The sequence below is a fragment of the Anguilla anguilla genome, chromosome 3, assembly GCF_013347855.1.
Source record: "Anguilla anguilla isolate fAngAng1 chromosome 3, fAngAng1.pri, whole genome shotgun sequence".
Taxonomy (NCBI): Eukaryota; Metazoa; Chordata; class Actinopteri; order Anguilliformes; family Anguillidae; genus Anguilla; species Anguilla anguilla.
The window spans coordinates 66,072,562-66,096,151 of NC_049203.1; the positions used below are offsets into that span (position 1 = coordinate 66,072,562).

A 23,590-nucleotide genomic window follows, 5' to 3' on the forward strand; every position below is an offset into this window, starting at 1 on the left:
GGATGGATCCTTTGCATTATTTCACCTTCTATCATTATGGCAAGGGTTGTGCAGCTTGGACTATGGCTTGGTGTTCTGGGCTTTGTTTTGGCACAAGATCAAAGTAAACATTTTGGATCAAAAGGGTCAGATGAAACTTTTCATAGATGCCAAGTTGCTTCCTTTGCAAGAGTGTTATGTGGAGACCCTGCTATTAGTAGTATGGACTGCGAAGCCCTCAATTGCTGCTTTGATCAACAGTGCTATTTTGCAAATGAAGGTGAGGGGGCTGCATGACCGTTCTTGTTAGCAACTCTGATCATGTCTGCCTTTGCCTGTTTTAATGTTTCTGTTCTTCCTACCAGTTACTGTCCACTGTCTCCGGGATGGCCAGTTCATGGTTGTAGTGTCCAGAGCCGCCACCTTGCCTCTGCTTGACCTTCCTTCTGTGAACTTGCTGGAGGGCCCCAGTGGCGGTTACTGTGGTCCTGTTAGTGCCTCTCCTGCTTTTGCGGTCTTCCAATTTCCAGTCAGTGACTGTGGAACCACAGTGAGGGTAGGTTGCATGCCATGGGAGTGACCCTTTCTACGTTGTACTGTATCTGTACTAACCGCTTGCTTCCCCTTCAGGTGGAAGGGGATTACGTGATCTATGAGAACAAGATGTCCTCCACATATGAAGTGGGCGTTGGCCCTTTAGGTTCCATCACAAGGGACAGTATTTATGAGTAAGTGGTGGGTTTCTGTCATTGCCTATTTCTCCTCTGCTTTGGTTACTAACTTGTGGTTCTTTCTCCAGGCTGTCCTTCCAGTGCAGGTATTTTGGCAGTGCTGTGGTTTCTCTGGTGGCTGAGGTGAATACGGTGCCTCCTCCCCTTCCAGTAGCTGCTCCAGGGCCCCTTCGTGTTGAGCTCAGACTGGCTAGCGGTCAATGTGACTCCAAAGGAGCACATGGATGTGCTGATGGTAAGACTGAATAATGGAAATTTAATGAACCCTCCACCTCCCATATCCATTTGGTAGTAACACTTCCTTCCCTTTGTAGCTGTGTACAGCAACTACTACGGAGATGCGGACTACCCTGTGACCAAGGTGCTACGGGAACCTGTGTATGTGGAAGTGCGGATCTTGGAGAGGACCGACCCAAACCTTGTCCTGCTTCTGGAACACTGCTGGGCTACATCCACCGCCAGCCCCCTCAGCCTACCCCAGTGGAGCCTTTTGGTTGATGGGTAACTAGCAACCTGAGTATTGCTGCTCAAATTCCTTCTGCCCCCTCAAATGCTGAACTGGAGTCTTTGCCCAGGTGTCCCTACCGAGACGATCGTTACCAGACATCCTTAGTTCCTGTAGATGCCTCTTCTGGACTTCTCTTCCCCAGCCACTACAAGCGGTTTATTGTGCAGATGTTTACCTTCGTGGATCCTGAATCCTTCGTTCCACTGAAGGAAACGGTATTTCATTTGTACGATTGCAGTTCTGAACATCCTGCCTAATCCATCAGTCTTCAACCCTGAATTCTCTCCTCAGGTGTTCATCCACTGTAGCACGGCAGTTTGCCACCCCTCTGCTACCGATCGCTGTGAACAGCGGTGCAACAGTGGAAAGCAAAGTGAGTGGTGCCTGCCAATTGTGGCACTAGTAGCTTCCAGGCTGCACTGATTGTCTAATGATTCTTTCTTGTGGTTCTTCATTCCAGGAAGGTCAATTGCTCCTGTAGTCAAGCGGTCCCCTGAGGAAAAGGCTATCGTTTCCAGTAAGCCTGTAGTCCTGACCAGTACAGAGCTTACAGCCACAGACCAGAGGCTTCACAGTGAAGGTGAGTGAGATTCCCCTTGGCTGTCATGCTGGCCACCTGTCTAGTGCTAACTATTCCTTTCCTTGTTTCCAGTGCCCTCGTCTCTCAGCTATGGTCTCCTGGGAGTGGCTGCATGTGTTCTGCTAGTCTCAACCCTGGCACTGGGTGCTGCATGTGTTAAACGATCTCGAGTGGAACCGAAGGTGTGAAACTTTACAAAAATAAAGATCTTATGGAAAATCTACTGTGGTCTGTGCGTTCCTTGTAACGGATATGTTATGGTAGTTTGCAAAATGACCAGAAAGGTTTGGTTCTCAGAATTGATTTTTTTTTTTTTTTTGGGGGGGTGAAATGATGCCGTAAGCGCATTAGCAATTAATGTCCTACAAAGAGTGACCGCATTCTTTCGAAAGAACTACAAGCAAACTTCTGACCAAGTACTTTTCAGTATTCAATACCAAACTGAGTGTTGGTAGGTTACTGCAGTAACAGACTTGGGTTCCACCACCCCAAGTTGATATGCACAACGTAGGGACCTAGACTCCCAACTTCACTTCTAAATTCCAAGCCAAGAATTTTGGCACTTGTTTATTTTCACTGATCTTATCACTAAAGTTTAACTCTGGCTGAATTGGGTGAAAGGACAGGGAGCAGTGTAATTTTTTTATTAGCAAATGGGGGAGCTCTTGACTGGTGAGAAACCTCTTGGGACCTTTCATGTACACTGCCCTGGACAAATTCAAAATGGAACTTTCAGCAATGAAAGTTCTGAGTAATGGGGGCTGAAGTTGCAGGCTTGTAGGACTGCTTTATGCTATTTCTGGGTTGCCATTGACAAAGACCTAATTGTACTGAATTCTCATGAATGTTTTACTATCAATTGAGCCAGGATCTACATTTCATCCTTCAGCTGCAGCCCTCCCCTTTTTTTTTTTTTTTTTTTTTTTTTTTTTTACTTGTTGGCCAGTAAATGCAAACATGTTGAACCACTGTTGCGGTCATCTTAGGTACTGGGGCTGTCATTCGAGGACCTACACTAATTTTTGAAAATTATTCATAATTGGAATCTTAAGTGTTTTGGCACTTCAGTGTGTCTATTACATTACAGGCATTTGGCAGACACCTCTTATCCAGAGTGACATACAAGTGTATAACCATAACCAGGAACAAGTATGATGAAAACCCTAGAGAAGTACCGGTCCAAGTGCAGGGAACAACCGCATAGTTCAACTTGGACCCTGAAGGTTAAACTGATTAACACTACCACAATGAGAACGGCAACAACGCAGTCTATGGAAAAAATACAAGCAGTAAAGACAGTTGCACCTATGTAACAGCTGCCTAGTTACAACCCTAAGCTTAGTCATTTACAGGGGGGTAGGGAGGGATGGGAAGAGGTGCAGCCTGAAGAGGTGAGTTAGTCTCAGCTGTTCTGACCTCCATGGGGAGGTCATTCCACCATCGTGGGGCCAGAACAGACAGGAGACGTGTTCTGGAAGTGCAGGTGCGAAGAGGGGGAGGTGCCAGGCATCCTGAGGTAGAACAGAGGGATCTGGCTGGCATGTAGGGTTTGAATATCTTGTGGAGGTATGCTGAGGCTGATCCCTAGACTGCCTGGTATGCTAGGACCAATGTTTTAAATTTGATGCAAGCTACAACAGGCAGCCAGTGGAGGGTAGTGAGCAGGGGAGTGACGTGGGAGTGTCTGGGAAGGTTGAAGACCAGACGAGCTGCAGCATTCTGAATGAGTTGCAGGGGTCTGGTGGCAGATGCCGGTAGTCCAGCCAGAAGAGTTGCAGTAGTCCAGAACCATTGCTTGGACCAGGAGCTGGGTTGAGTAGGTGGTGAGAAAGGAGTGGATTCTCCAGATGTTATACTACTTGACAAATGCATTTAGGTAGGTCATGGCTTGGGTTATTTTTCATGCAGAATGGATTTTGACCCTAAAGTATACCAGAAAATGTAGTTGGGTACAAACATTCATCTGCAGTTGTGTGTCCACAGTTCCTGTGCTGTGTTACAAAAGGAGCCCAACTACTTAAGCCGCGTTTCCACCGCAGGAACTATACCCCGGAACTAGGAACCTTTTGAGGAACTCAGTGCGTTTCCACCGCAGGAACTAGGGTCTAAATTTAGTTCTGGGGGCTTTGTTTTACCCCCCAAACGTTCCTGCTCGGGGGGTAGTACTTTCCGAAAGTACAGGAACCTTTTGGGTGGACCTTGCAGCGCTGAACATTTCTGATTGGTCGAGTACTCGCAGCATTTGTGTTGTATTTATTTTCCGCCATTACCCGCCATGTTTGAAAATATGCAGCGGCAAACCAATTTATTTTCATAATAACTTCAAATCAAACTTGTATGTTATGCGGCGCAGTAGCCTAGTTTTGGTTATAGCCTGTCAACGTCTTGGAATTATAACGTGTGCTCTTCTGTTCTTTTCTTGCTTTAGTATTCGTTTTATAAAATGCTAAGCATTCGTGCTGGGACAGCATATTACGTAGGCTACCAAAACATTCAAACGGATTAATTCGGTTGCTGAATATTTTCTTCCGGATTTTCTTTGTTAGCCCGTTGTAATTGACTCAAAACGTTTGATACAGTTATGTGAGGTATGCGGTAGTTCTGCATAATTAACATTGGTGATACAGTACAAGCAAACTGGAAATCACCATCCGCACTTTTTATCCAGGTAAAATAACAGGTTAATTCTAGTAATCTTCCCTTTAGCTTTTTCAGACTGCCGTAATTTTACTGCCATTTTTCAATTCCACGAAAAGACCAGGAAGACTATGGACTAATTTATGGTGCATGGTTCGCATTCTGGAGGGCACACTTCGCTGCTCGGCTAGCAGTAACTTTGAAGGAAAGCAAACGGTGGCTGTACCACTACTAAATTTACATTTTCACGCAAGTCCGAGTTTTCGTTCTATTCTTGTCATTTTGCCATTAGCCTATATGGAATTGACGAAGAGAAAGTAATCAAACAGCAAATTGTTTACGTGTGCATGTTTTCTGCTGTTGTTGCCAGTTATACATATAAATGTGAATGCATTCTGTCGCTTCGGATGTCAAGACATGAAAGCGAATGTTCGCATAAAAACAAATGTGTTTGAGAGGATATGAAAATCAATAAATAAAGTAACCATATATAGTCATTGTTGGTAACCCGTTGTGTAAGTGGAATAAACCCCTCCGGGCTGTCCCGGTTATTAGAAAATGTAGACTACTTCGGTGGTAGTATGGGGTTACGGAAGAAATGACAGATGGACCGACGACAACGTTGCTTTTTCATACGTCAGTGGGCTAATTTGCCTAATCTTCGCGGTACTTTAGACCCCGGTGGAAACGCAGACAACCATTGGCTGAAGGAACCTTTTAGTTCCTGGTAAAGTAGTTCCTGGGACTGAAAGTTCCGGGTAATTTTGGTGGAAAGCCGGCTTTAGTGTCAAATTGAACACCAAGTAGTTGGAATTTAGAAGTGAAGTTGGGAGTCTAGGTCCCTACGTTGTGCATATCAACTTGGGGTGGTGGAACCCAAGTCTGTTACTGCAGTAACCTACCAACACTCAGTTTGGTATTGAATACTGAAAAGTACTTGGTCAGAAGTTTGCTTGTAGTTCTTTCGAAAGAATGCGGTCACTCTTTGTAGGACATTAATTGCTAATGCGCTTACGGCATCATTTCACCCCCCCAAAAAAAAAAAAAAAAATCAATTCTGAGAACCAAACCTTTCTGGTCATTTTGCAAACTACCATAACATATCCGTTACAAGGAACGCACAGACCACAGTAGATTTTCCATAAGATCTTTATTTTTGTAAAGTTTCACACCTTCGGTTCCACTCGAGATCGTTTAACACATGCAGCACCCAGTGCCAGGGTTGAGACTAGCAGAACACATGCAGCCACTCCCAGGAGACCATAGCTGAGAGACGAGGGCACTGGAAACAAGGAAAGGAATAGTTAGCACTAGACAGGTGGCCAGCATGACAGCCAAGGGGAATCTCACTCACCTTCACTGTGAAGCCTCTGGTCTGTGGCTGTAAGCTCTGTACTGGTCAGGACTACAGGCTTACTGGAAACGATAGCCTTTTCCTCAGGGGACCGCTTGACTACAGGAGCAATTGACCTTCCTGGAATGAAGAACCACAAGAAAGAATCATTAGACAATCAGTGCAGCCTGGAAGCTACTAGTGCCACAATTGGCAGGCACCACTCACTTTGCTTTCCACTGTTGCACCGCTGTTCACAGCGATCGGTAGCAGAGGGGTGGCAAACTGCCGTGCTACAGTGGATGAACACCTGAGGAGAGAATTCAGGGTTGAAGACTGATGGATTAGGCAGGATGTTCAGAACTGCAATCGTACAAATGAAATACCGTTTCCTTCAGTGGAACGAAGGATTCAGGATCCACGAAGGTAAACATCTGCACAATAAACCGCTTGTAGTGGCTGGGGAAGAGAAGTCCAGAAGAGGCATCTACAGGAACTAAGGATGTCTGGTAACGATCGTCTCGGTAGGGACACCTGGGCAAAGACTCCAGTTCAGCATTTGAGGGGGCAGAAGGAATTTGAGCAGCAATACTCAGGTTGCTAGTTACCCATCAACCAAAAGGCTCCACTGGGGTAGGCTGAGGGGGCTGGCGGTGGATGTAGCCCAGCAGTGTTCCAGAAGCAGGACAAGGTTTGGGTCGGTCCTCTCCAAGATCCGCACTTCCACATACACAGGTTCCCGTAGCACCTTGGTCACAGGGTAGTCCGCATCTCCGTAGTAGTTGCTGTACACAGCTACAAAGGGAAGGAAGTGTTACTACCAAATGGATATGGGAGGTGGAGGGTTCATTAAATTTCCATTATTCAGTCTTACCATCAGCACATCCATGTGCTCCTTTGGAGTCACATTGACCGCTAGCCAGTCTGAGCTCAACACGAAGGGGCCCTGGAGCAGCTACTGGAAGGGGAGGAGGCACCGTATTCACCTCAGCCACCAGAGAAACCACAGCACTGCCAAAATACCTGCACTGGAAGGACAGCCTGGAGAAAGAACCACAAGTTAGTAACCAAAGCAGAGGAGAAATAGGCAATGACAGAAACCCACCACTTACTCATAAATACTGTCCCTTGTGATGGAACCTAAAGGGCCAACGCCCACTTCATATGTGGAGGACATCTTGTTCTCATAGATCACGTAATCCCCTTCCACCTGAAGGGGAAGCAAGCGGTTAGTACAGATACAGTACAACGTAGAAAGGGTCACTCCCATGGCATGCAACCTACCCTCACTGTGGTTCCACAGTCACTGACTGGAAATTGGAAGACCGCAAAAGCAGGAGAGGCACTAACAGGACCACAGTAACCGCCACTGGGGCCCTCCAGCAAGTTCACAGAAGGAAGGTCAAGCAGAGGCAAGGTGGCGGCTCTGGACACTACAACCATGAACTGGCCATCCCGGAGACAGTGGACAGTAACTGGTAGGAAGAACAGAAACATTAAAACAGGCAAAGGCAGACATGATCAGAGTTGCTAACAAGAACGGTCATGCAGCCCCCTCACCTTCATTTGCAAAATAGCACTGTTGATCAAAGCAGCAATTGAGGGCTTCGCAGTCCGTACTACTAATAGCAGGGTCTCCACATAACACTCTTGCAAAGGAAGCAACTTGGCATCTATGAAAAGTTTCATCTGACCCTTTTGATCCAAAATGTTTACTTTGATCTTGTGCCAAAACAAAGCCCAGAACACCAAGCCATAGTCCAAGCTGCACAACCCTTGCCATAATGATAGAAGGTGAAATAATGCAAAGGATCCATCCTCTAGACTTTAAATACCCTACCACTCTGATTGTCTCAGCTGGGTAATTAGGTAATTGAAATTCTATGAGGTCATTAGATCTCAGCAATAAGGTGCACCTCGTTAGGAAGCATCATGATTCGGAGTGCCTAACACAGTGGTGTCAAACTCGTGCCATGGAGGGCCGTGTGTATGCAGGTTTTCATTCCAGCCTCAGATCTTGATTATATAATTAGTTAAATTATTTGCTGAATTAGGGATGCAGGTTTGTGCACAATGGTGACCCGACGTCTATGGTGACCCGCATTGTCTAAATAAAAATTTTCTTATATTCTGTGCTTCAATGCAGTTAAACGCATATGGCTGAATGAGTAATTGGACTCAATTAAGGCAGCATTAATTGGTTGGAATGAAAACCTGCATATACACGGCCCTCCATGGCACGAGTTTGACACCACTGGCCTAACACCTAGTAAATGTATATAGCGTGTGTTTGTAGCTCCTACAGACTCTGAATCAGAGTGCTTCCTAATAATCCAGATAAAGTTTTCTCCAGTGAACTTAATTTGGTAAACACGATGTTGCAAACACACGCGCTGATATAAAACGAAGTGCACCTTATTGCTGACATCTAATCATCTCATGGAATTCGCATTTCTTAATTACCCAGCTGTGACAATCAGAGTGGTAGGGTATTTAAAGTCTAGAGGACGGATCCTCTGCATTATTTTACCTTCTATCATTATGGCAAGGGTTGTGCAGCTTGGACTATGGCTAGGTGTTTTGGGCTTTGTTTTGGCACAAGATCAAAGTAAACATTTTGGATCAAAAGGATTAGATGAAACTTTTCATAGATGCCAAGTTGATTCCTTTGCAAGAGTGCTATGTGGAGATCCTGCTATTAGTAGTACGGACTGCGAAGCCCTCAATTGCTGCTTTGATCAACAGTGCTATTTTGCAAATGAAGGTGAGGGGGCTGCATGACTGTTCTTGTTGGCAGCTCTGATCATGTCTGCCTTTGCCTGTTTTAATGTTTGTTCTTCCTACCAGTTACTGTCCACTGTCTCCGGGATGGCCAGTTCATGGTTGTAGTGTCCAGAGCTGCCACCTTGCCTCTGCTTGACCTTCCTTCTGTGAACTTGCTGGAGGGCCCCAGTGGCGGTTACTGTGGTCCTGTTAGTGCCTCTCCTGCTTTTGCGGTCTTCCAATTTCCAGTCAGTGACTGTGGAACCACAGTGAGGGTAGGTTGCATGCCATGGGAGTGACCCTTTCTACGTTGTACTGTATCTGTGTACTAACCGCTTACTTCCCCTTCATCTTCAGGTGGAAGGGGATTACGTGATCTATGAGAACAAGATGTCCTCCACATATGAAGTGGGCGTTGGCCCTTTAGGTTCCATCACAAGGGACAGTATTTATGAGTAAGTGGTGGGTTTCTGTCATTGCCTAGTTCTCCTCTGCTTTTGTTGCTAACTTGTGGTTCTTTTTCTCCAGGCTGTCCTTCCAGTGCAGGTATTTTGGCAGTGCTGTGGTTTCTCTGGTGGCTGAGGTGAATACGGTGCCTCCTCCCCTTCCAGTAGCCGCTCCAGGGCCCCTTCGTGTTGAGCTCAGACTGGCTAGCGGTCAATGTGACTCCAAAGGAGCACATGGATGTGCTGATGGTAAGACTGAATAATGGAAATTTAATGATGAACCCTCCCCCCTCCCATATCCATTTGGTAGTAACACTTTTCCTTCCCTTTGTAGCTGTGTACAGCAACTACTACGGAGATGCGGACTACCCTGTGACCAAGGTGCTACGGGAACCTGTGTATGTGGAAGTGCGGATCTTGGAAAGGACCGACCCAAACCTTGTCCTGCTTCTGGAACACTGCTGGGCTACATCCACTGCCAGCCCCCTCAGCCTACCCCAGTGGAGCCTTTTGGTTGATGGGTAACTAGCAACCTGAGTATTGCTGCTCAAATTTCTTCTGCCCCCTCAAATGCTGAACTGGAGTCTTTGCCCAGGTGTCCCTACCGTGACGACCGTTACCAGACATCCTTGGTTCCTGTAGATGCCTCTTCTGGACTTCTCTTCCCCAGCCACTACAAGCGGTTTATTGTGCAGATGTTTACCTTCGTGGATCCTGAATCCTTCGTTCCACTGAAGGAAACGGTATTTCATTTGTACGATTGCAGTTCTGAACATCCTGCCTAATCCATCAGTCTTCAACCCTAAATTCTCTCCTCAGGTGTTCATCCACTGTAGCACGGCAGTTTGCCACCCCTCTGCTACCGATCGCTGTGAACAGCGGTGCGACAGTGGAAAGCAAAGTGAGTGGTGCCCGCCAATTGTGGCGCTAGTAGCTTCCAGGCTGCACTGGTTGTCTAATGATTCTTACTTGTGGTTCTTCATTCCAGGAAGGTCAATTGCTCCTGTAGTCAAGCGGTCCCCTGAGGAAAAGGCTATCGTTTCCAGTAAGCCTGTAGTCCTGACCAATACAGAGCTTACAGCCACAGACCAGAGGCTTCACAGTGAAGGTGAGTGAGATTCCCCTTAGCTGTCATGCTGGCTACCTGTCTTGCGCTCTAACCAATCCTTTCCTTGTTTCTAGTGCCCTCGTCTCTCCGCTATGGTCTCCTGGGAGTGGCTGCATGTGTTTTGCTAGTCTCCATCCTGGCATTGGCTGTCGCATGTGCAAAGCCATCTCCAATGGAACTGAAGTGTGTGTGAAGTATTAAAATAAATCTCTTGGAAAATGTATGGTCCGTTTCTGTCTTCCTTGTAAAAGACTTGGTTATGTTGTAGCTGGCAAATGTCCAACTGAAACCTAGGTTCTTCTAACCATTTATTTGAACAGCCTGCAACTGCAAGAGTGCACTAACTACTGAATGGAAGGCCTTGTCTTTCCATAGGCAGTAAGGTCTATGAATCAGTCTTGCAATTTCCAAAGAAATCAAATGATTCCACCCTAATGTTTGGGATGAAGGTGAGGAATGGGATTTTATTCTTTTACCTTGTATACAGATCCTTACAATGCTGAAGTGATTTAAACTGGAACTTCAGGCAACTTAATGTTTGTTGGCCAGGCCTGGAATACTTGTTTTTGAAGTTTGTACTGGTCACGTTTAATGGCGGGTGTGCTGGCCTGTTGGTCTTTCTCTTATACATGTTTCTCACTTGGTCATCAGTCACTGAAGCTTTGATCTTGCGTCATTAAAACTTGAGTTCTCCCAAATGACACTTATGATCACCAATACTGAGCAAACAAAAGCCAACGGAATACTACCACAGCATTAAATTCTCCCTTGTGGTTTATTCTGGAAGCAATGTTTAGATAAAGATCTTCCAATATTGAGTAGCCTTGTGTTGAAGAAATGTACAATGGCCATACATGTGAGAATTTACTGAACTAGCTAACTGCCTCATGAATTCATAATATCGCTTGTTATAATCAAGTCAAAATGGTCTGCATGCTATTCTCAGGTCTGTGCTTATCACTTCCTGCTGAGTCACCAAGACTTGGTCTGCTATATCTGCATTATTTACATGACATTGATCACCTTGCACCTATAACCATGCTTACAGGTTGAGCCTTAACATTGACTTCTGGCACTTCAGGAATTGGATTTGATGGATCAGAAGTTTAGATGTCTGTCTTTTGGTTACTTACTACACACGTACAATTACTAGATTCTGTCTTCAACATCAACATTTTGCCTCAAGGCAATAATTGTACCTCAAACACATTACTGTTTAGTGTTGGACATTAACTAGTGCCTGTTCCAATAGGACTATTGGCTAAATTGCTATCCACCAAATGAGTCCGCAGTCCGCTGTAGTCCCATGCTTTTCAGTAACCGAATAAAGCCTCGCAAACAGAAGGCACATCTCTTCTCGGGTTGCCCCATGCAAACAGGGGAAAAAAGAACGCAAGCACCAGAGAGTCGAATTGTGAAATCACTCGTATCTGAGCATTAGCTATACCAGTAACAAGCACACAGTCTGCAGTACATACAGACTCACGCATCATTCCACAGAAACTGTTACTGGCTATGCATGTAAAATAGAAACATAATTTAATGTGTTCCATCAGCAATATATTTGATATGTTCATTTATTTTGTATACGACAATTATACGCCTTAACACAACTGTACCGAACTGAAATCACGCATGTACGATCCTACAACAGATGCTACATGTTATCAGTATTTCTTTGCTTAAAAAGGATCAGTAGCCTACTATGTTTGTCTTGCAGCAATAAAATAAAATATGGAAACATTGGCTTCACCATTCCATTTCTATGCTCAAAACAAAACAGACTGACCGGGCGGTTCTGCTGCCAATTTGCTACTGTCAACAAGCTTTGAATTCTGCTCTGTTGGTTTGTGTAAGTGTATGTCTTGCTGAAAAGACAAGTTCAGTGCATCCCTTCAGACGACGCTCATCCGGTGAACGCGGACAAGGCCACGAGCCCGCCAGTCACGTGGCTACCTTTAAAAATGTTTTCATTCTGCGCCGAGTTCAGCAGACACTTGAAGATTGTTCCCGTGCTGCCCCTCTCTACGCCGACTACAGAGTTCTTGGAAAGGCCAGGTAGCAACTGCGCGCTAAACCACTGCACGTCAATGTAACGAAAGTAGAGGTATTTCTAACAATTTTATGAGACTTCTCAGATGTTGTTAATGATGTTCGTTTGGAACTTGCCCGTTGCGTCTCTGCCGCGAAGTGAGTGGTGGAGGTCTTTTCGCTGGGTTCTTTGACTGCTGCGTGTTAGCAAACACCAAACAAACGAAAGCTGCTCATAATGCAATGCAGAAGTTTTTCCGCTGTGCATGGTGCAATGATTTAATGGCGAACCCTCCTCCTCATACCCTTACGTTTTTTTTAAAGTAGCGTGGATGCTCAGAAATAATTCACGACTGCAGGTTTGTAGTTTAGCCTGCTGCCTGCGAAAGAAATAGGCTACGACAGTGCACTTCATGCACGCACGCACGCACGAGCCTGACAGTCTGACAGGGGCGATCTGCACAGAGGATTTGTAACTAAAAGTAGGTTTGTGACGACCTGACAGTTGCGCAGATTCAGTTAATTGATAACATGTGCAGTAGCCTGCGTTGCAGGCATTTTTCGTCTTCACGGACTGATGTGTGGGGAAATGGTAACTTGAGCTTCAATGCCTAATGACTTGTGTAGCTATTTATATAATTACATTTTAAGAACGAGACATGTTTATTGCTTGTGGTACTTGGACATTTTCAGGCCAGGGGTGTGTGACTGCATGCAGCACAATTAAAATGAGGTCAATTCTTGTTTAAAAAAAAAAAGTTGATGTATTTCTGTATTTAGAAATTGTGCACTGATTTGACCATTTAAAACAACCAAGTCCTCTCTCCAAAGCTTGAGAATGCGTTATTTCTAGCATTGCTTTCTTCAAGATTGCTGTCAGATTCAACGTAGCCATTTTTCAGATAAAGGAGGGTGCCCTTTCGACAAACGCATGCTATACTGTGTACGTCTCCCAGAACAGGAAACCCCTTTGGTCCGTTTCAGGATGCTGCATAATTTCCTAGCCTGCAATGTTTGGGGTGTGATCACTTCAGGAAATTAACCTTTCCTGCCAGGATCAGGTGACGTTATTGGGACATGCCGGTTTTCATTTGGCGGTGAAATTACATTTTAAAAGTGCCACAGTTCACTCCCCAGCGTACAGTGAATTGTGATTTATTTTTCCTGTGCCCGTGCAGTCCAGTAACTTTTCATGGTTCACATCAAAAAGGGAAGTCAGTCCAGCCTCCAGGTCGATATAAATCCATTTGATATAAGGGACGATGAAGGCGTGAGAAAGATCAGCCCGTCGTTGTTGTTGCAATACAGTATGGGAAGCAGCAAATACCTGCTATTCTGTCTAATGCAGGCCAGACTGAATTGCCTGTATTTTGTGGACCCCCCCCCCCCCCCCCCCTTCAGTTCATGTTCTCTCTGTCTTTTCTGTAGGCGGGCTAGCCCCTTGAAGATTCCTAGAGCCCAGAATGGCCAAATAGTGAATTAGAGATCCCTGACAATATTACAGCAAAAATGAGTCATTCGTCACTGCTAATCACATTATCAGCAGCAGGAAAGAGAATTCGGATGATAACCATCCGTATTTTAAAATTATTATTATTATTATTCATATCATTATAGCAAAGACAATCTTAGTCCTTTTTTTATTCATTTGGAATGCCCAGTGTAAGCCCCATTATATCGCCGTAACAACCTCTGTCACTCAGAGGGGAGGTTGCACACAGGCAGACAGTCTTCTGAAGCAGGTGCAGCCAGCTGCCCCCTCTTTGCGTTCTGCCGCCCGCCAGCTGAGCTCAGCAGTTACGGGGCCTGATGGGGTCTGCGCAGCCGAGGCAGCTGGAACAGGCAGACCGTGGGCGCCCAATTGATCGGGAGGCGTCCCTGTTGTGCAATGAGGGGGGAAAGCCTCTGTGTGATGCCATCGTCCCGCGGGACTCTGGGCACTGTCAATACCGGCATGGTCAGGTTGTCGGTCCTGGACCATGTGTCTCATCAGTGTTCTCAAAAAAAAAAAAAAAAAAGTGACATGCCTCAGCTGGATGAAGTGTCTGGGTGTGTGGTCGTGCGCTGTTTAAAGATTCTGCTCTTTTTAGAGACTTGACTGTGAGAACGGACATTATGATTTTCCAATTATGAATATGAATTAAAATAAATGAAAAATTAATGATGTCGTCTTTAACAGCAAAATGACATGGTCTTTCCTCTCGGAAAGTAATAGCCTAATTCACGGTTAGACACGAGTGTGCGTGGTGGAACATGACGGAAGTTGTGCTTCGCTATCCGGTTCCCTTTCACAAAAAACCTCTAGGGCTAATTCTGCCGGGAGGGGGGGGGGCTGCCATTGACCCTGGGATTAAATCCGCTAAAGGCGCTGAAGTGCATTCATCTAACCCAAATGGGGAAATGCCTGTTTTTATCCAAAATCCCCCTGGAAAATTACTGTGGTTTTTCTTGCACCTGGCGAGGCTCAGACAACACCTCATTCACGGTGCGCTCATCGGGCTAATTTCTGCACTTAGTGCGCACAATGGGCACCTCAAAATTGAGCGTCATCATCGGTGTGTTTGTTCATTCCCTGGTGAACCTGTTGTGCACTGCTGTGCAAACCTCGGTGTTTAGAACACGGGGGAGTCTGTGATGGAAAAATACCAAGTGGATGCAAATTTGATGTTTGGTGTGCGTCTGCGAGAGATGATTGTGATTGCGTGGGGAACAAAGCTGAGGTTGTGAAGGTAGAACCAGCTGCCAGTCCACATTTTATTGTATACCTGCAACTAGGGAAGCAAATTTTGTGCAATTCTGTTATTCGATCATCAGCACCCATTAATCGATTAATAGTGATTAACTGATGAGATTAAAATCTACAACATGGCCTAAAAAAAGAATGGCTCAAAATAGAACTACCAATTAATGAGTTGTATATATCAGAGCAAATTTATTAAAACATGAATTCATTATTGATTATTATTTATTAATGCCATTACTTATATATATATATATATATATATACACAATTACAATGACTGCTAAGATAACACAAGATTAATTATCGCCTTTAACCTTTTTGTTTTCAACAAAATCAGCAGTATTTTTATAAGCGCTGTAAGTAAACGCTAGGTGTTATTTTTGTTGCACTGGAAATAATTTTAGCTGGTTTTCTGTTGGCCTGCTTTTGACAATACACCCACATACGCGCTGCATGCCGTAAATTCAGATCACGAACCTGGGGCCGTGGGGCTGACTTTGTGAGAATTGAGTCTTTATGGAAAGACAGGCTCCGATTGGCTTAGGGGGTGGTCCGGACCCCATATGGGGGGAAGCAATTCCCCGCTGATGTGGCAGCGCTGGACAGCTGTAGCACCCAGTCTGTTGGGCATGCTCAGTGGCAGCCTGGGGGATTGTGGCGGCACCAGGCGCAGGCTTTTGTGCTTCGTTCTCCAGCTGATGCGCGGCTTTATAGAACTACTTCTCCTGAAAAAAAAAAAAGAAAATGTATGAGCAAGCAGGTAAGCAGTGGAGACAAAGAGACAAACGCACCACTTTTATAAATCCCACTGACTTTATAAATCTGTGGGATTTATAAAAAGGTGAAACTGGTTATTTGAGTATGTGTACTGTAGCCATATTGAGGGATTGGTGTCATTTACGGTTTCAGGAAGAAAACTCTTCTGTAGTCTGAATGGGTGATCTGTGACGGGCCACTCTTTACATTTCAGCTTGTTCTGTAATGCATTTTTTCACTGTAATATTTGTGCTGCGGGATCAGTGTTGTGTTTTACCAGTAGAGGGACTCCGATGTCTTCTCTCTGGCCATTGGCGTACATCACAGATAATTCCTCCTATGCTTTCAGCTTTTCTCTGGGATATAAAATCACGGTCACGATGAAGATGAGGATGAATATTATTCAAGGGAAATTTACGATGCGCGACAGCTGAAATTCACAACTTGTACTATTGAACAAAATAGAAGACTGCACTCATCAAAATGGAAGCGGTGCCGATCCCGGGAGAAGCTATTAAAAGGGAAATGTGCCTCTTGTGTTCAGAAATGGGCTCCAGGTTTGTCCAGATGGGCAGATCATCTCTCACCCTCGTTCTGCCCTCGATCCGAATGAGTCATTCACGAAACTAGGACTCCACTGGAGGGCTGTTCAGGGCTGCCCCCCCACCCCCCCCCCCCCTTCCGCATTCAAGGCACGGTGCGCACAGACAAAAGGACTTTGGCCTGGGGGGGTGCGGCTGTCAATTTCCCCATCCATTCTGACCAGCTTCGCACTTCCTGGTGGGGGGGTGGGGGGGGGGTGTGGGTATTGATTGCTTCCGTGCCCAGTGCCTAGCTGAACTCCGCTTTTCAGTCTGCCAATCGCAGAACCGGATTTGGGTGACCTCGTAAATTAGTGTTAAATTAACGCTCAACGGCAGTTCTATAATTTAGTTCTCCTCACTGGATTCAACCCGGACAATAGAAATGGCTTCATTCTCAGTTTTTGCGGTGTCATTAAAAATCTGTCATTTAGGAGGGTGCTTGGAAGGGAGAAGCTTAAGGCAGACATATGTTAATTAAAAAAGAAATAAATAAAAAAAACTTTGTTTCCATATTTACATCTCAGTAAAATAGTGAAATGACATGCTTACTGTGGGTGCTAAACCATGTTAAGAACCACAGACTAAAAGATAAAGTCAGGAAAAAGTCTTGTGAATTGTGAAATAAAAATATGATAGCTGTAATTCAGTATTTAAGACCATGCTTATGTTGCAGTCTTTGCCTGGTAACATATATTTTGGCTTTAACGGACACACATTACTTTCTGATTGATTTTGACTCCCTTTGTGCTGGTCTCTGTGACCCTTTGCTTTTTTTGGAGCAGATGTTAACAGTCACCCCCCCCCCCCCCATTTAAAGCAGCCCCCTCCAAGGTGTCTAATTAGCAATACCACAAAAGGACCCACAGATGTCATAATTGTACTCGCCCTCTGATTGCACCCATTCTATATATCTTTCTTTTTTTTTTCCATGCTAGGCGAGCGAGGGCATTGAACCCCATCTCAATCTGATCATCCATATTTGGGTAGCTGGGATGGAGGTAAACCAGTGGCGCTGGCTTTAAAAGTGCAGCTAAGAGGACGGCCATGTTAAAATGAATGACCTCGAGGAAATATCATCAAACACGGTGGACATCATCAGATCAAAATACAGGTAGATGCAAGAGTGACGTCAACGAAGGTGAATTTTGCCAAAAAAATAAAATGTTGTCAGTTGATGTATTCTGATTTGCTGTGTAGCTTCCACTGATGAGATGTCTACAGCGTGGCTTTTGACATTATACACTTTGTGATACCTGTGCATGTGGCTAGATTTTAATCTTGACTACATTGCCTTTCTCAAGGCCTCAGTCTGCTGCATCTGCAGTATGGTTCAACCACGGATCCATGATCAGTTGCTGCTCTGACCCATGCAACACACTGCAGCACGTTGCGGACGCTTGAACGATCACATGACTTATTCAATACATTAAAAAAGAAAAAACATTTAATATTGAAATGTCCATTATATTTTAAAATTGAACATTTTACACTTGATTTGAAATTTATTTGGCATCTACTGCAGCTATAAGCCTTACTGATAGTTGCACATGCAGAATTAGTATACATTTGTGTAGTCTGCTGTGCTTTTCTTCAGGAGTGTTATCAGTTGTTTTATTAGGGCTTACAGTTATCCGCTGCAATTAAAGCATGATTAATAGCGGGATTATTCTCTGTTCGCCAGTGGAGCAAAGATTTAACGCGGACCCCGATTCTGTTTGCATAATCCACATCACCGACACACACACACACACACACACACACAAGATATAGCTTTCAATGTTGTCGGACATTTTGTACACAAATTCTATGTGATCTCATTTATTTTCCTCGTCTCTGAAAAGGGATTGGAAATTGAATGTCTGTCTATGGAGGGGACAAAAGAATCGGAAGAAAAGATGGGGGGGTGGGCGGGCGGGCGCGGGGGGGGATTTCCCTTGGGGTGACCGCTACGGGACCCTCTCAATGCGATGGCAAAGCGAGGCCGACTGTTTTTGTTTAGATAGGGAGCAGCCGAATTCTCTGGGGGCACATTACATTACATTGCATTATGTATCTGCTTTGAACATGGCTTCATTCAGGGCGACTTTCCAGAGCTTACGTTTTTACATATTTATACAGACGGATATTTGCTGAAGCAGTCTGGGTTAAGTACCATGCTGAAGGTTATGTTCAGTTTAGGATTAGAACCCTGGCTACTGCTTATTATTCGGTGGCATTTTATATCGGTTATTATTATTATTATTATTATTCGGTGGCATTTTATATCGGTTATTCCACAAACCTAACCCTAACCCTAACCCTAACCCCCCCCCCCCCCCCCGTGCTGTAGTAGTCTTTATTTGGTTCCAGTGGGATTTGTGGTGGGTTCATACTGCTGAGCTGATGATATACTTGGTGATATACCTTACAGCAGCGTGGCATTTGCCTCTGATCAAACCTGTTGGCAGTCGTCCGTCATAGATGGGCTTCTCTTTGTGAGGTCACATCTGTCCCGTTAATGTGCTGTGTTTCTGTACCACCTTCTAAATGTTTGCGAAACAGTCCCATCTATGAGATCCGTTTGGAAAATGAGGTTTTTTGCCCTAAAGGTCTGAACCTGGTATTTCCAGGTAATCCTTGTCAAGTGAACTCCAGTTATCAAGCGAAATGTATAATCTGTGTAAGTTCACGCTCCTCTTCCTGCAGCCCTCCCCCATCCCCCCCAGCACCCCAAGCTCGCAGGCTCGAACCGGGGGGGGGGGTTTATTTTTGCCCTAATTTCTCTCTTGGGAAGGGCGATAACGTGTCGTAGTTGCGTAACCGTGACGCCGTGGCCTGGATGTTGAGCCACATCTGGCCTGACGCGCTGCACGCGTAACCGTGGTAGCGTGTGTCAGTAGGGCCCATCCGACGCCCCGGTTGCATAAGAGGGCTTAGCTCCCCAGCCCTACGGCCGTCCTCTTCAGGGAAGCGGCTTACGGTCTTTTGCGCATCGGCGATTGCCAGTGTACCCAAGGGTAGACCTTCGATGTCATCTGCTTCTTATCAAACGGTTAGACCCTCTCTGGTGGGTTGGGAGTGCAGGGCCAAAATGAGCTTTTTGGGGAAGGAATAATGGCTGTCAAGATGTGGTTGGGACACAGCCAGGTACTTGTGTGGTCTCACTATGTGATATCAGATAATGGGATTGTACCTCTGTAGCAAATCTTTTGTCAGGCATAATAGATAAGTTACATTGTGAAATGCTTAAGACTCAGTGGAGTTAGTGGAGTCTTACTACAAGCAGACCTGATTAGGCTGGGATCTGTAGTTTTTGAGTTATGATACCATTTCACTGGCTGATGGACTAATGGGAACTAATTACTTTTTTGAAAATGAATGAATGATTTGTCTCCTTAGCCTGTTCTACTAACACATACAGAAATAAGCACCCTTTTTTAAAATTGAGAAGAAATGAATAATGAGCGGAATTATGGGAATTAGGTTCTGTATGTCTTAAAAATGACATATATTCTTCCTGAAATAGGTGCAGGCAAATTGAAATCCCCCCAGTTGTGACATTGGATCTGAACCTCCCTGACCTTTGACCCCTGGGTCCCCTGGTATGGAAGGTCAATGCTAATGTGGTGTGAGTGCCAGAGCCAGGATTTGTAAATGAGTGGCATGCGTGAACTGAAGGGTTTAGTTATTCCCAGATTTTTGTCACATGACTAATGGCATGCTCTCTCCTCCCACTCCAATACCCCCCCCCCCCCCCCTTACCCCAGTTCCCAGTTTTACAGAGGGCCACTGTGGAGTGAGCCATGACCTCGGATGGATGTCTGGACAACACAGATCCACTGAAGAGGCTCTCCCTGGAAAGTGGCGTTGTGGTAAGCGATGGTGTTCCCTGAGGTCTTCAAACAGATCATTCACACGTAGACCACATATGACCTGATTTTGAATGAGTGATGATTCACTTGTGTTATATACAGTATATTTCAACCCAGGTACCGATTTTTGAATGACATTCAATATTAACTTTAAACATTGTTTTTTTACAGTCAAAATAATATATTGTAATGGTGGAAAGTGCATCATGCACACTCAGTGCATCATATACTCTACATTCATCATTTGAACTGTTCTTGGCTGTAGGCCCCATTTGTATTAATTTTTCCATGCTTTTTGAGATTGCTGGGGATGTTGGTGAGGTTTTCCAAGCAAGACTGTAGATTGCAAATTTTGGTGGATTTACCTGGAAATGAACTTTTTCAATGTGGCTTAGAGGGCCATATGTACAATACTGTAATTACATGGCTCTGGAAGATGTTAAGGGCATATTATTGGTTGATTATTGAGCTGTGCAGTGAGTATCTGCAAATAAAATTTCAAAGTGCATAACTCTCTTAGTATTAGATCATCATTATCTCTTTACAGCACATAACATTATTAGACGTCATTACCAGGAGATGCATTTTTGGTGTCATAACTAGACCGATTATGTGAGGTCATGATTTGATTTATGGAAGATATAATATATAAGTGATCATGGTTATCATTATAACCATAAACCCTTTAGGCTTGAGCTAATTGAGTTTTTACTCCGTTTGCCCTGGTCATCACAATTAGCACTGCGATTCCAGGTCTTTTTGTGATCCACCTTTGGCAGAAATTACCTTTAAAAAAAAAATGTCATGCGGTATTCTTGTAAGTCCTTCTATATAAAGCTTAATTTAAAGAGGTCATGAAAGAAAATATTCTGGTTTTTATTAATGTAAATAGCCTGCATGTGTTCATGTATGCAAAGATGACATTAAGGGGGTTTTCAGGGGCTGTGTTTTACAATGATATGGCACTGATATGTACAGTGTTTCCACATGGCAGGCCTGTGCCGTAAGGTGGGAGAACCATGTCTGTGGTCCTTTCAGTGTCTGTGATGCTGTGGTTAGAGCAGTGGGGTTTTTTCAAGGCCTTCCACATCAAATGCTCCAGTATAAAAGGAGCTGTTCCATATGACAGGGTTATGGAAAGTTAAAGGTATAAAACTGTCAGTTTGACTGTATGAGGGGCCCTCTGGGTAGGCTTTTGTCTGCAATAGATTTGTCTTTCAAGCGACAGTTTTGCCAGGGATTTTTGGGCCCGTGTGACCCGTCGTGAATTTCATGTTTGACAGACATATCCAACGTTCCTTTGTGTACGTCTGACAGACGGGTGAAATCCTATGATGCCTTGTGATGTAAATCATGTGCTTCCAAAAAAACGGCGAGGGTCTAAACGAAAGCAGATCTTTTGATACGGTCTAGTCTGCAAGCATGGATGAGATTCCCACTGCAGCTCTGCAACGTCGCGTTCTTGCATGTTACTCTCATCCGAGTTTGTTTGGCGCGGAGTTCTTGCCCGGCTCAGCACAGAACAAAGATGACGTCTGTCATCTGTCAGCAGGTTGGATGGCTTGGCAATATATGGGTTCCAGGCTCCCATGGATGCTCTCTCTCTTCCTTGTCTTCTCATAGGGAGTTCATTTTTTAAAATGAAAATCCGTCTCATCGTTCGTTAAACTATGAGATGATATGATAGAAAACCGACTTGTTCCTTAGAATTGAGTAGAGGTATTGTTCAGCTGCGTTTAGGGAAAGGTCCAAAAATTTCCAAGTCTTTAATGTTGTTTAAATGAAGTATCAATTAAACAACATTAAAGGCTTGGCTTTTTAATGCAACCATACCCTTTTTATTGAAAAGCTTTAGTAGTGGTAAAGCATTCAGCTGTCTTTGTCTTCTGCATCTGCTCTGTTTGATGAGCCCGTGTGCCCATTCAATATCAAACTGAAGCACCCAACCCCCCTTCCCCCCCCCCACCCCAAACCACCCCCCGGCTACTGTACATCAATGCGTTTCAGCCTGCTTGTTTACGGTGAAGCAGCTTGGCGGTTTTGGCGGCTTCTGAAAGAAAGAAGTGAGAACACAAACGGCGGCGGGGGGGGAGGGCGGCGGGGGGCGGCGGCTGGGTATGTGATCCGGATGTGGAGCTTTCTCAGACGGCACGTTCCGCTTCTTTTTTGCTGTAATACTGTAAATATTTACCCTGCGTTCGCTGCGCCCCTGTGGACCCCCCATGGAGACTTGGCCCTGTCTGGGAGGTGCCGTGGAGTCAGACACACGGATGTTAGCAGCTGCCAGGACTGGCTCTCCGCTGAATTGTCTGGGCAGGCTGGTTTCCTCTTCCTTGTCTTGTGAATTTTGATACCTTTTTTTCTTTTCATTTCTCACTACAAACTGCTTCAGATCCTGGCTTATTGTTCTCCAGCCAGGCAATACTGTTTGTTCAATGCAAAACAGTGGAATTGTACTAGTTACTTATGAGAGTGCAGTTATTTACCATTACATTTTGGCCCTCAGTAGAGTCTCTTATCCAGAGAAACTTACACAGGTAATTTTTTTTTTTTGCATAAAATCCAGTTGTGTGTTTGAAACGGGCACTGATCCAGCAACCGTGGACAATGGGTACATCTATTTTGTAACATAATTATTGTAAACAATAAAAAAAGAATCAACTGTGAATTGCATTATGTGATTTATGTGAAACAAACACGTGTAGTCTCTGGGAGCTGAGGATCAGGGATGTTTTAGAAAGACTGGGAAACTTTGTTAGTATTGTTAGCTGCTTGGTTTCACTAGTGTGGTGTATGTCAGAGAGGGCTGGGGGCATGTTTTCTTTTCACTGCTGTTTAAGCACTTGATGACATGCAGGCTAATCTGGCCAGAGGAAGACAGGGGTGCAACTAGGGCATGGTGAGTGTGTGTGTGTGCATGTGTGTGCATGTGTGTGTGTACAAGCGTGTATGTGTGTTTGTGTGTGTGTGTGTGTGCATGCATGCGTGTGTGTGTGTGTACCTGTGTGTGTGTGTGTGTGCGCGCACGTGTGTGTGCATGTGACCGCGGACGGTGTGTGTGTGTGCGTGTGCATGCATGCATGCGTGTGTGTGTGTGCTTGTATGCATGCATGCATGCGTGTGTGTGCATGTGTGCGTGCGTGTGTGTGCATGTGTGCGTGCCTGTGCGTGTGTGTGTGTGCATGCGTGCATGTGCGTGCGTGTGTGTGCATGTGTGTGCGTGTGTGTTACATAAGCACTGCAGATACGGGTCGAGAGGAGTGTGTGGTTTATTTTTATCTGCTGGGTCTTGTGCAGCGGAGACTCTCAGCTGTGCACTGGACCGTAGCGGGACGCTCTTCCGCTGAACGGCCGGAGGCTAGCAGCGCTCAGAATAGGTCAGAGAATAGCCTCACCAGCGGCCGCGGTCACGTATCGTCCCCTCACACAGCACACGCTTGCAGTTAGCCGCTCTCCTGCCCTCGACTTCCTTTACTCACGATTCGCTGTTTGTCAGTAGGTACGATTTCACGTGGCGTAGGCTTCTGACACTTGTGATAA

At 45.1% G+C, this 23,590-nt stretch overlaps 4 protein-coding genes across 5 annotated transcripts in view; 3 read left to right on the top strand and 1 right to left on the bottom strand.

The window, feature by feature from the left end:
* Positions 1-14: 14 nt before the first annotated feature.
* Positions 15-2,021, top strand: LOC118223083 (zona pellucida sperm-binding protein 4-like). Its single transcript, XM_035409209.1, has 9 exons — positions 15-259; positions 345-535; positions 610-707; positions 779-945; positions 1,025-1,211; positions 1,286-1,433; positions 1,510-1,591; positions 1,679-1,798; positions 1,871-2,021. Exons 1-9 carry the CDS (start codon positions 37-39, stop codon positions 1,984-1,986), a joined length of 1,332 nt encoding a protein of 443 aa, XP_035265100.1. The 5' UTR covers positions 15-36; the 3' UTR covers positions 1,987-2,021.
* A 3,545-nt stretch (positions 2,022-5,566) lies between these two features.
* On the bottom strand, positions 5,567-7,573 carry LOC118223082 (zona pellucida sperm-binding protein 4-like). Its single transcript, XM_035409208.1, has 9 exons — positions 7,329-7,573; positions 7,053-7,243; positions 6,881-6,978; positions 6,643-6,809; positions 6,377-6,563; positions 6,155-6,302; positions 5,997-6,078; positions 5,790-5,909; positions 5,567-5,717 (listed from the first exon to the last, which is right to left on the bottom strand). Exons 1-9 carry the CDS (start codon positions 7,549-7,551, stop codon positions 5,602-5,604), a joined length of 1,332 nt encoding a protein of 443 aa, XP_035265099.1. The 5' UTR covers positions 7,552-7,573; the 3' UTR covers positions 5,567-5,601.
* A 715-nt stretch (positions 7,574-8,288) lies between these two features.
* LOC118223081 (zona pellucida sperm-binding protein 4-like) lies at positions 8,289-10,308 on the top strand. The gene is made up of 9 exons (XM_035409207.1): positions 8,289-8,532; positions 8,616-8,806; positions 8,889-8,986; positions 9,060-9,226; positions 9,312-9,498; positions 9,573-9,720; positions 9,797-9,878; positions 9,966-10,085; positions 10,160-10,308. The coding sequence occupies exons 1-9, from the start codon at positions 8,310-8,312 to the stop codon at positions 10,276-10,278; spliced, it is 1,335 nt and encodes a 444-aa protein (XP_035265098.1). The 5' UTR covers positions 8,289-8,309; the 3' UTR covers positions 10,279-10,308.
* Positions 10,309-11,559: 1,251 nt separating this feature from the next.
* Positions 11,560-23,590, top strand: part of LOC118222531 (nck-associated protein 5-like) — a 153,458-nt gene continuing 141,427 nt past the window's right edge. Inside the window, exons 1-2 of one of the 2 annotated variants that reach the window (XM_035408186.1) lie at positions 11,560-12,192; positions 19,946-20,050. In XM_035408186.1, the coding sequence (XP_035264077.1) occupies positions 19,982-20,050 (69 nt within the window). In that variant the 5' untranslated portion in view covers positions 11,560-12,192; positions 19,946-19,981. The remainder of the gene's footprint in view (positions 12,193-19,945; positions 20,051-23,590) is intronic. The other variant, XM_035408187.1, reaches the window with a different exon arrangement.